We start from the raw sequence: 12,722 nt of genomic DNA on the forward strand, positions 1-12,722 counted from the left end.
TTGCATGTACTGGAGACTACATATATTAATACACAGGACCCTGTTATTTGTAGACGGAAATAACATGTATCAGCTATACAAAATAAGTGACAGCCATTCACTTGTTCATTCCCCAGATCAATGTCTTGACCAATCGGAGCCAAGCTACTTGGTTTACATTTCAAACAATGTTCGGCAGTTAACTGTCAGTCACCATCAATTGGTGCATTCACCATGGCAACACCTCTACCAATTAGAGTCCACTTGCCAACCAATCAGCAGTCCCTTCTCATACAGTATAAATTTGTTCTTTCCCCTGACATTGGTATTTTCTTGCAAATTGTCCTGATGAGTGCAAGATGAAAAGCTTTGACAAAAATTGTCTGTTCTCAGCAACACTCAACTCCATGTACTAGTTCCTCAAACTTTTGTTGCCCGTATCATATCCCAAAGTTTCTCCTGTGCTTGCCTTCGTAATTGGGACATAGTTCCCTGACATCTCCAACTTAAATCACTCGTATTTTGTATTTCCTTATGACCTTGCCCAGCTTTATATCTCTGTAACCGCCACCAGGCCCACAACACCCTCCCAAATTTTCAATTCTTCCCAAATAAAAACAGAAAATGCTGGAAATGCTCAGCCTCTGTGGCTGGGAAGGGAGAGTTTACGTTTCACTTTGATGACCTTCCTCCTTTTCCTCATATCCCCTCCCCTTTCACCGCAGCATTCTACCGACAGTGATGCATTTGTTTCATCTTTTACCCCATGTAGGCTGTAATCAGAACTACTAAATAAATATAAATTTTGAGGACAGTCGTCTTTTAACTGAAATGATGGAATGGTACAAAAAGAATAAAGTCTGCCCAGGCCGTCGGCGGCCCAGCGCAGCCGCAATGGCGGCCAGTCGGTCGGCGGCCCGGCGCAGCCGCAGTAGTGGCCAGTCGGTCGGTGGCCCGGCGCAGCCGCAGTGGTGGCCTGGTAGTCGGTGGTCTAGCGCAGCCGCACTGGCTACCAGGTAGACGGGACTATGTTGCTGTGATTCAGTCACTTCGACGATGTCTTGGCCTCTTTTTGTCGCCATAGATAGACACCCTGCTTCCTGGTGAATGTGTTCGCGGTGAAGGACGTTCCGCTGTCTGCCTGGGGGTTGGTGAGTGTCCGTGGGTGCGACACACACACGCTGCGGCCTCCGGTTAGCGCAGAGCCGCGGGAAGCAGGAGAGGGCGCCATGTCTAACCCTAGGCCTCAACGCTAAAATTCAGGGTCGAGGCTTTAATTTTTCCGGGTTTCTCCCTCCCACTCTAATCCGAGACTTTCGTAGCTCCCGAAAGCCACTCTTATTGCCTGTGTTGTAAGCGTTTTTTTTTTCTATGGGTTGTGCATAATCTTTGGATATTATCGGATTACGAGGGTGTTTCATGGCTGTATACTTAGTGTTATGTAACTGCGCTTTTACTGAGAAAATGGTTTTCCATTTGAACCCTATTGGAGAATGCATATTACCATTTTGTGGGGTTACTTCACGAACAAATATTTTAATGTTCACTGTGTAAACAAAATTCCAACTATTTGAAACCGTCCGAAATGATTATAAATGTCATTATGAGATTGTTAAAACCATTCAGCAGGGTTTTAAGTACGTTTAAAAAAAGCAGTGATAAAGGTTAGTACAAAAAGTCACCTCAGATGCTAACAACATTATTAATTTGATAGATTTTTAGCTGCTAAAGTAGCTAAAACACTCCCACAGTGGTAGTTCATGGAGATCTAATGCTGACCAACATTTGAAAGAGGTCAGAATAGACAGAAATAATCCTCATGGTACGAGAAAAAAGCACCTGCATCTCTTCAATTTTGAATTTCTTAATTGCTAACAAAATGACAGCAGAACCTTATTATAGACTTGAAATATGCTCAGTTCATCTCCTCTGCTGGGTTTGAAGGTATTCCTTATGATATGTAACAAACACAATAAGTACTTACCCCAAGGATAATTATAAGATAGAATTTTGCTTTGCAGATGGGGGTTTGTTTTTTAATTCTCCCCACATATTTTACAAATGCTGTACAATTAATCTATCTTCTCTTACTTTTTCATGTTTTTCAATTTTCAGTTGTTTAATATGCTTCCCAGCTTTGCAATGGTGCTCGATTGAAATGAAACATAGTGGACCCTTGAGCCTTTGTCCTCTAAGGAAATGCAAATTTCATTTCTGTTGTGAAATCTTAACCTTCAAGCACTTTACTAGTATTTCTACTTTTCAAAAGTAGCTTTCTTGACTAATATGCTCTTACTGTATAGTGTAATGTATTTTAGATTTATGCCATTTTAAGTAAAGAACATATGCATATTATGCTATTACTGCATATAAGATGCATTAATTTTGCATTTATTTTAGAACAATATATATTACATGTATCACCAGTTGAATGAACTTAAGGAATTAAGTAGATAACTTAACTGCATTGATTGGGGACCACCTAATGCATTATAATTGAAACCCTTCCCAGTAACAAAATGAAATGATTAAGGCTGGGGTAATGGTGGAAGTGAACACATTTGAAGTGCAGCAGAAAGCATGATTCAGCTCTGCTGTATTGGAAACTCATCTGTGTTTATATAAAACTAATTCTATGATTGACCTTACTGATGAAACTAATATATTGGCAAATCCATCTATGATTCCTAATCAAATTATTCAGAAACAATGAAAACAATTTCTTCATGTTAGAATAATGCAAACCACCAAATTCCATTTTTGTATAATAAAAAAGATGTCTTTGTCCAAGTATCTTGCCTGAAGGAAAGAATGCTACTTTTGGCCCTAGGTGAGTTAGTTTGCAATTTGCTTACATTCAGTCTTCTGAGATACTTTGAGGGTTGGGTTTGAATTAGCTAATCAAACTCCACTGAATAGAAGGCCTTGGCTCAATGTTGGTGTTCTTGCCATTGATTCAGAAGGTAATGGGTTCAAGTCCCACTTCAGAAATGCAAATGCATAATCTGTGCTGGTACCTCAGTGTTATACTGAGCAAATGCTGTACTGCCAGAGGTATCTGACATGGCATTAAAAATCCCATGGCACTACTTGTAGCCTAGGGAAGCTCTCCTGGTGTCCTGGCCAATATTTATTCCTCAGTCAACATCACTAAAAACAGATTAGCTGGTTAATTATTTTCTGTGCTATTTATAGGGCCTTTCTGTGTGTAAATTGGCTACTGTTGCTGACATTAAAAATAGTGACGACACATCAAAAGTAATTCATAGGCTATAAAGTGCTTTTGGATGTCCTGAAGTTGTGGAAGAAACTGTATATGCAAGCTGATGTTAAAAACGCTAATAAAACGTTTGCGCACTTGCTCCTCAGAGATTCTCCTTCCTATGCTTGCATACTAATTATCTCCCTGGAGTCGTCCTCTTCTGACTGAGTCATCCCTTTTGCACTATTGTGGAGAGTACCAATTTATTAATATAGTTTGTATTATTAGTCATAAAACTAAGCAGTTAAAAATAAATTAAACTAAAATAATTATATAACTGATTAAATACTGTTAAATGCTAGGATCCAGTACTCTTTTGCTAGATTATTCGCTAAGTGGAAATTTTCACGAGCCAGTATTAGCAGTTGGTGACTTTACAAGCCAGTTCTACTCCTGCAGTAAATGCAGAAAACAATTTGCCAGTTCCACAGATTATAGTGGCCTTCCTCTGAATTTTCCTACTTTGTGGCCTGGCTAAGAACTGATACCACTCACCAATTTTTTGTGTTGCAGACTAGACTGCAAGTCAGCCAGTGTCAACTCATCAGGATATGTTTGTGATTAATCTTAAATGTTTTGCAGTATTGTTAATAATATAAGTTCTCTAACATTTTTTTAAAAATCGGGGTAATGTTTTAAAAATACAAATAGATTTCATCTACTCCAGCTTGAAGAGATGCGATAGTGACCTTACTGTGTCTCTTACTGTACCGCGCGCTGTCTGGGAAACTGAGTAAGGCAGCAAGTGTGTGGCTACGTGCAGCTGCGTTCTCCTTTGCCTGCCTATGTACAAAGTTGGAGTACTGGCTAGGGAGTAGTATCAGGACCAGGGAGCTGAAATTAATTTTTGAAACATTGCCATATTACCCTTTTATTTGGCAAATTGTTTATGATGATATTAGAAATTCTACGACAATCTACACCAGTTAAGGGTGTACATATTTTGGGGATCTTAGGCAGATTCCCATCTGTTAAGTGTATGGAAAGGAGAGTGCGCACATTTAAGAAATTCCCATGGAAATGCAAATCCAAAATTGGTGCCGATTATCTGCCCTGGTTGCACAGTGAAGCCATTTTGCAGCAGTTACTGTGGTAGGGTAGGGGGTGAAAGATAGCAGTTAACAGCTTTCTGTTAAGCATGCTTGAGAAAGGCTATTGACCTTTAACAGTCAGGTTATTTTCTACCACATCCTGGGTCGAGTGCTTTTAACTCAAGTGATGCAAGTTCATGAATGACCTTTTGAGGTTTTTAAAAACCAGCATTTGCTACAAATGTACATCGGATTTATCAGAATATGCAAGAAAGAAAACTTAACATTTAAGGGGATGATCCTTTAGAACAGTTCAGGGTTAAGCACTGATATTTACATTCTGACACTGATGTTGGTTGTGAATATAAGAAAGAATGTATCGCAAAATATTAAAGCTTCTTGTGAGTTAATTTATAGCTTGGCACCATTATCCTATATAAGCCTTGTGAATCTAGTGACCCAGGGCTTATAATCACGTGTACTTCACCTTAGTGTATTGTCTTTCAAATGTAATTTCTCAAATTTGGAAGGGCAAAATCTGTACTTGTATTTCAGACTACCTTTCATAGTTTTCATTCTGTGTTTACTTGAACTACATATGCCAATCATTGCATTTCACTGAAACCCTAGCAACTAATTTTGTCCAATTTTTATATCTTGTTTTTATGGTGAGTCATGTTATGCAGATTGACATTGGAATTAATAGCTGATCAGTTATCTGAATTATTCACTGGTCTGTACAAAATTTTTAGAAAAATCATAATAAATTGTTTAAGATAGCTTGCCTTTCAATGGTCCTGCTGTTGTCAAAGTTTAACATTGTTTAGGAATTTTCTTTTTGCTGAAAAAGTTTATTGGGAGAAACCCAGTTTTCACTAGCTGCAGGTCAACTGTAATAGAGATTATACCTATGTTTCTGCTGTTGTAAGTACATTCGTTGAGTGTTTGGAAAATTGAAAAATGTTTGTTTCCTTTCTCTTCAGTGTTGAACGTTTTGGCAGAAAAATGGGAGCGTTTCTGGACAAGCCAAAGATGGAAAAACATAATGCCCGTGGTGAGGGGAACGATCTGCATTATGGACTGAGCAGCATGCAAGGTTGGCGAATTGAGATGGAAGATGCACACACAGCTGTCATTGGACTACCACATGGACTTGAAGCATGGTCATTCTTCGCAGTCTACGATGGGCATGCTGGATCCCAAGTTGCCAGATATTGCTGTGAGCATTTGTTAGATCACATCACCAACACCCAGGATTTCAAAGTTACTGATGGCATGACCGAGCCTACTGTAGAGAAAGTAAAAAGTGGAATCCGAACAGGTTTCCTGCAGATAGATGAGCATATGCGAACAATCTCTGAAAAGCGGCATGGATCGGATAGAAGTGGGTCAACGGCAGTGGGTGTCATGGTTTCACCCAAGCACATTTACTTCATCAATTGTGGAGACTCACGAGGTTTGCTCTGTAGAAATGGACAGGTTCATTTCTTCACACAAGATCACAAACCAAGCAATCCACTAGAGAAAGAGCGCATCCAGAATGCTGGTGGCTCAGTCATGATTCAGCGTGTGAATGGTTCCCTTGCCGTTTCGAGGGCTCTTGGAGACTTTGATTACAAGTGTGTCCATGGGAAGGGTCCAACGGAGCAGCTTGTCTCACCAGAACCTGAAGTTTATGAAATTGAAAGAATGGAGGAAGACCAGTTTATTATCTTAGCATGTGATGGTATTTGGGATGTCATGGGGAATGAAGAGATCTGTGAATTTGTTAAATCCAGACTAGAAGTTAGCGATGACCTTGAGAAAGTTTGTAACCAGATTGTTGACACGTGCTTGTACAAGGTATATATGAGGCCCTTTCCATTTTTTTATCTTTTACTCTTCATCTTTTTACATTTGTTATAAATGGTCTCCAAACAAAACATACATTAGGTCTTGTTAGTCTGCAGTCCTAAATTACCCCTTTCTATGAGGAAAACCAGTTTTTGACATATTGTATGAGCTGGCAGTAAGTTCTGGAGGAAATTGTATCTGCAGCTGCATTCTCCTTAGTCTGGCTAAATGGGAGCATTGGCTGGCTAATATCAGGACCAGATAGTTCAAGTTATTTATTGGCCCATAGCTGATTTTTTAATGAAAGAGTCCATCATTTCTGTTGGAATAAAGAAGTCAAAATTATTCCTAACATCAGCAAATATAAATTTTGAATCTAGTGGCGCAATGTATAATGTCATTAAGTGATGGGGTGTCAAAATGTAGGCATGCTTTCTCAGCTGGCAAGTTAGGAGCTTGGACAGGTCATTAATAAGAGGTATTGTGTGGAAGTTCGCCACTCGAGAGGAAAGCAAAACTAAGTGTCATTCAAGGCAATCTACACAATGTAGTATTTGTTTACAGAGCAGCAAATTCATGAGAATTGATTTCATGTATAAAATGAGATAAAAAGAAATGCAGCCACTGTGCAATCACTGATCAGAAACCATGCTTTGAATTAGCAAAGATTATCTGTTGACAGCAGCATGTTTTTGTGAAGTAAAGATAACATAAATGGTTGCATTAACATTGGGATAGTTGCCAAAATTTTCCACAGGCCAAGAACTTGAACTTTGCTAATGTTGTTTATTACCTTGTGCGCTGATCACACTGTAAAGGGAATATCTGATCAATTGCATTATTAAGAAGTTGCCACATTCTTCACACTGGAATTATTGTTGATGTAGGATTTCAACAAATCTAAATGGATGCATAACTTTCGAAATTGTGAGCAGACTCTTGACATGGGGCGGGGGTGATGGTGGGGGGAAGAACCTGTGGTAATTGTCAGAATTAGCAAAGTCGTAATGGCACAGAAGGCAGCCACTCAGCTAATCGAGCCATATCAGCTCTCTGTAGAGCAGTCCAATCAGTCCCATTACCCCGCTATATCCCTGTAATCCTGCTTGTTTACTTCCCTCAAGTGCCTATCCAGTTTCCTTTTCAAATCATTAACGTCTCCGCTTCCACCACACGTGTAGGCAGCACGTTCACCAATGGTCATTACCACTCAGAATTTAAAGTTTCTCCTCACATTGCAATCCTCCCCCTCATCTCTTGCCCAAAACCTTAAGCCTGTGTCCCCTGGTCCTTATACCTAATGGGAACAGCTTTTTTTTTTGTTTCCCTTACCTAAACCTGTTATAATCTTGTACACCTCTAACAAAGCTCCCTTCAATCTCCTTTGCTCAAAAGAGAACAACCCCACTTGCTTCAATTATTTGCTACTCAAAATCGAATAAGGCATGAGGTCCCTTTGTTATCTAGATGATTTGACCAAGCTAATACATTGAACTCATAGATGTACTGAGCTATTCAGAATTTATGTATCTGCACAGTAACATAGATGGTGAGTGATGATGGGATGAGCAATTTTGGGCTTGGCAAAAAGAAGGCAGATAGAAATAATTGCTGATGCCAGCATTTCAAAGTCATGCTTTAAGTTGTTTCATATTCCAGATATTGGTGCTAAGGAATGAAACATGATTTCCAAATATGTCACCTTGTAATATTTCCTCCTTGGCCCAGTAATGGGGATGAAATTCCTAAATATTATGTAAATGTGGATAAAAAGTTACAAATTCCCACTTTGCTCATGTTTACTTTCTTTTCTTAAAAGTAACAAAGGCAGAGATTTCACTTGATCTATCTAAACCTCAGAGCAGAAGTACAGCCCGTCTTTCAGTTCATATGTTTCTGCTTTCCCAGCATTTGTCAAAGCGATGGCCACTTTTGTGTGTGGCTCCCTACTCGACAGTAGCTAGATTTTTCTTTTTAGCCGGCGCAGCACAATGGGCTGAATGGGTTCTTTCTGTGGCATAACTTTTCTATTATTCTATGGATTGAAATAGCACTAGCTTATTTTATGTAGGGCATTTACAGGTGGCAAAGAGACCACCCTGTTAGTCTTAGCTGGAGGCACACCCAGGCCCTAGAGGTGAAAGGACAACGTGTGCCATTTTTGTGCTAGCTAGTCCCTTAGGATGGATCGAGAGGTTACCCACAATTCAGTTTTAATGAATCTTCAAAGCAAACAAAACCTTACTTCTGCTCTTAAATTAACCTTGGCTTATGAAATTTGGAAAAGACTAAATTTCAGTCATCCTTGTTTTTTTAAATTGCGTGTCTAATGTATGAAGACAATGTTACACTAAGAAAGTAAAGAAATAACCTGCATTTACATAGCTGACATCCCAATGTGCTCCATTAGCAAAGGATTTTTCTTTGAAGTACTGTCAATGATATATAGGTAAATGTGGCAGCCAATTTGCACACAACTGAATTGTACTGAAATGTCAGACCAGATTGTGCTGGAATGGGGTCTAAACCCACAAATATCTGACATGGGTAAGAGTGGTACCATTGAACCAAGCTAATACTAATTGCTTATAGTCTGAGGGCCATTTCCAGTCATCAGAACAGCAGTGGTAAGGATTGTTCTGTCCACCCGTCAGTTTGCTAATAGTGGCTTTACTGTAGTCTTTGACCTGGCGAACTTCAACTATGATTAGCGTAGTTTTAGGATTCATAATAAACACATCAATTTATATACATACATTGTGAACTCCATAGCACTAAATTTTCTTTGAATCAGATATTGCTTTAGTTTTAGGTACAGCTGTCTGAGAAACTCCATTGCTCATTTAGAACAAAAACAAAAATACCTGGAAAAACTCAGGCCTGACAGCATCTGCAGAGAGGGATATAGTTGACGTTTCGTGTCCATGTGACCCTTCATCAGAACTAAGACATATAGAAATGGGATGAAATATAAGCTGGTAGAGGGGTGTGGGTGGGACAGGTAGAGCTCGATAGGGGGCCAGTGATAGGTGGAGGCCAAGAAGAAACTGCCAAAGATGTCATATACAAAAGGACAAAGTGGTGGTGATATTATCTAAAAGATGTGCTAATGGGGACATTAAGGGTAGCAAGCAGGACAAGCTAGTGGCAGATGGCCCTGGTTGGGGGGAAGGGATCAAAATGAACTTAAAGGTGGAGATGAAACAATAGATTGGAATAAATTTAAAAATAGAAGGAAAAGAAAAATATATTTGTGAAAAAAATTTTTAATTATTGGAAAAAGGGGGATCGGAAAGGGGGTGGGGATGGAGGAGAGAGTTCATGATCTGAAATTGTTGAACTCAATATTCAGTCCGGAAGACTATAAAGTGCCTAGTCGGAAGATGAAGTGCTGTTCCTCCAGTTTGCGTTGAGCTTCACTGGAACATTGCAGCAGGCCAAGGACGGACATGTGGGCATGAGAGCAGGGTGATGTATTGAAACAGCAAGCGACAGGGAGGTCTGGGTCATGCTTTTGGACAGACCAGCATCCGCAGTATTTTGCTTTTATCCATTCCTCATTTGTTTATTGTGATGACTTTTTTCATTACTGTCACAAACAAGTACTTAGCAGAAAATGCCCACTATTTGGGGAGATACAAAGATTAATAGAAAACAGTTGAAGTTGTGCAATTGTGATAATAAAGTACTAGGATAACTAACATAAAGTGAATAAGAGTGGGTAGGAAAAAGTAGATTGACAAAAGATTGAGAAAAATTGCATATAGAAATTAAAATCAAAATGGAGGCAAAGGATAAACGTTGGATAAAGGATATCCATTGTAATTCATTTTAATCCAGCTTAAAATGTTGATCAAATTTAGTAGTCTGGCTGTTAAATGTTTGGGGATGGTAGTCATTGGAAAAAACATGCTCGTGATATTCAGCTCCTTACAGTTATTTTTGTCTTTATTATAGTACATTTTAGCTTCCTGTACAGTGGAACTAACATTAACTCTCATGTAAAGATCTTACCAATTTAAGTTTTGTGTTACTAGTATTAGAATGCTATGTATAATCTGTTTATAAATTTAGAAGTTTTTCAACAGTATCCACCATCAATTAATATGTTTCTTGTGTCTGTGCACACTTCCTGCTGAATTTTTCTATTATAAGTTCCTAAGCAGGAGGATGTAATTACAGCATGAAAACTTTATATAGGCAGATCCCATTATAAATGTGGATGGAGAAATTTATGTGCAAAAATAGAAATAAGGATAGAATGTATCAGCTTAAAGTGGGAACTGCTTTATGCCCAGTTCTTTTGGGTCAATTGTTCTACACCCTCCAATCCAAATTCCTCTGTAGTCTTTAGTTGGTGTAACATAATGGTGAATTGACAAGCATTTCTTTTTAATTTACTGCACCTTATGCATTAAAGCAATGTTCTGGAGATGTTCAATACTCTTTTAAGATTTGTCTGTAAAATACACATCCGTTTCATTTTAACAAAACAAAATAAGGGAGCTGGGCTATTTGTTGCATTTTTGAAACTGAATATAAGAACATAAGAAATAGGAACAGGAGTAGACCATTCAGCCCTTTGAGCCTTCTCCGCCCTTCAATAAGACCATGGCTGATGACCTTGTGTTTTGATTTCCACATTCCCATCTGTGGAACCCCAACTGGCGTTCAGAAATCTAAGTTTTTTTTTACTGCTTTTATGAATATATGTTCCCTCGGTTAATATTAGCAAAACAATACACTATGAGCATAAAACAGAAACTTGCTTTATTATTGTTGATAAAAGAAACATGATGTTGAAGCTTTTCATCTTGCACTCATAAAAGAATGACAGATTTCAAAAGAAGCAACAATTTATACTTCATGAGAAAAGGGGTGCTGATTCATTGGCAAATCTGCTTTGATTGGCCAAGACATTGCCATGGCAAATGCAGCAGGGAGCTATTGTTGCCCCATGTTGTTGCTTATTTAAAAAAAGGTGCAATGTCTAGAGATATTTCATTTGCCTGCAGAGGATAGGTCCCTGCCTATGAATATATGTAGCTTCTAGCGAGCTACGTTGTGAGCCCAACTGAATCTTAAATTGGTTGTTAGTGTAATTCTTAGCACATTTGGGATTGTTCAGCAAGTGCTGCCCAATTGCAGAATCATATCTAATGTTAGACATGTTCTGAGTTTTGCAAGCTGGTGAGTTTCTACCTGGACTGTTTTACTGAACAGCAAAAGGAGGCAAAACCACCCACGTTCTCTTGTTGAATTGGCTTCTCACTTTCTATCTTGAAGTTTGGTTTAAAATGTGTGTGACTGAGACTATTTTTTCCCCCTCAAACAGGGTAGTCGAGACAACATGAGTGTCGTATTGATTTGCTTTCCAAATGCACCAAAAGTATCACCTGAAGCAGTGAAGAGAGAGGCTGAGCTGGACAAGTATCTGGAGAACAAAGTGGAAGGTGGAGCATCTAAAAAAACACTTGCTGCTAAGTAAAATAACTTAAATTAAAGTGTTAACCCTCTAAGTTCATTAATGTGAACTGGACAACTAAATTCTATAAATCTTTATCTTCTGTTGCTCCTGAATGAACTTAAGTGATTCTGTACTTCATTGCAGTACTGGATACAATGCCTAATATCTGATAGGTTTTGTTACAATGGCATAAATTTTAAAATTGTGCTTTTCTAAAACTTCCTCTGTGCTGTCATAAATATAAGTCTGAGCTTAGAGGGGTAACTTCTACATAAATACTGTAAGTTAGAGCTTTCAATTGCATATCTTGTAGTATATATTGTAGAATAGTCAGTGCTGTTACTGCTTTATACTAGCACTTGACGCTTTGGTTGTGGGGACCATTTCACATGCAGGATAACTTAAACCCCAATAATTCTGAATCAGCCGTAAGGTTATGTGCCATTATAGTCTTTGTGTCCAATTTAACAATGCATAATGCTGCTAGTGTGATGATTTACTGGTAGTTGGCTCAGGTTTTATGAAGGCTGTCATTTATAAAATGTAGCTGTGGCCTGGAAGCGTTGCCACTTTGTTTCTGCCAGCCAAAAAAAATTAAAATTGTCACTTGTTTGTGTATGTAATTGTATGATACTAATCAGAATGTTGCACGAGATTGAAGCAGAACATCTGTCTGTAATGGAAGATTATGCACAAAGGCATCCTTGGCAGAACTGTGCCATTTTGAAACAGGTCTATGCCTTTGTTTCAAGTTCTCAAAACTTGAGTTAATTCTGTGTAGTTTCTAACATTTGTTCAGTTAGACGGGAAAAAGGAATGACCATAAATAATGTTTATTTATCCACAGCTAATATTAAACAATTGTTGGGGATAAGTTGCCACTTCATTATGAAACTGTTGAAACGACATTTGCCACTTCATCATTACTCTTTAAAATGATCAAAAATTGAAAATTCCAGGCTGTCTGATTGCTGCTGCGGTAAAATTTCGGGTTGCTAGATTGAAATCACAGCCTGGACTGTGTTCCCACTAGATGGTGCACATCATGTGCGATGGAAGGGTAGACAAGGCAGTTGTGGGTACACCTACACCACATGGATTGCAATGGTTCAGGAAGGCGTCTCACCACCATGTCCTCAAGGGATCGGTA

General features: G+C 38.7%; 1 protein-coding gene across 2 annotated transcripts in view; it reads left to right on the top strand.

Annotated features, from left to right (window-relative positions):
* The first annotated feature begins 945 nt into the window (after positions 1-945).
* ppm1aa (protein phosphatase, Mg2+/Mn2+ dependent, 1Aa) overlaps positions 946-12,722 on the top strand; it is a 28,734-nt gene continuing 16,957 nt past the window's right edge. Inside the window, exons 1-3 of one of the 2 annotated variants that reach the window (XM_041215314.1) lie at positions 946-1,130; positions 5,256-6,114; positions 11,441-11,558. In XM_041215314.1, the coding sequence (XP_041071248.1) occupies positions 5,278-6,114; positions 11,441-11,558 (955 nt within the window). In that variant the 5' untranslated portion in view covers positions 946-1,130; positions 5,256-5,277. Of the gene's footprint in view, positions 1,131-1,177; positions 1,332-5,255; positions 6,115-11,440; positions 11,559-12,722 lie in introns of those variants that run through there. The other variant, XM_041215315.1, reaches the window with a different exon arrangement.

The sequence above is a fragment of the Carcharodon carcharias genome, chromosome 20 (assembly GCF_017639515.1).
Source record: "Carcharodon carcharias isolate sCarCar2 chromosome 20, sCarCar2.pri, whole genome shotgun sequence".
Taxonomy (NCBI): Eukaryota; Metazoa; Chordata; class Chondrichthyes; order Lamniformes; family Lamnidae; genus Carcharodon; species Carcharodon carcharias.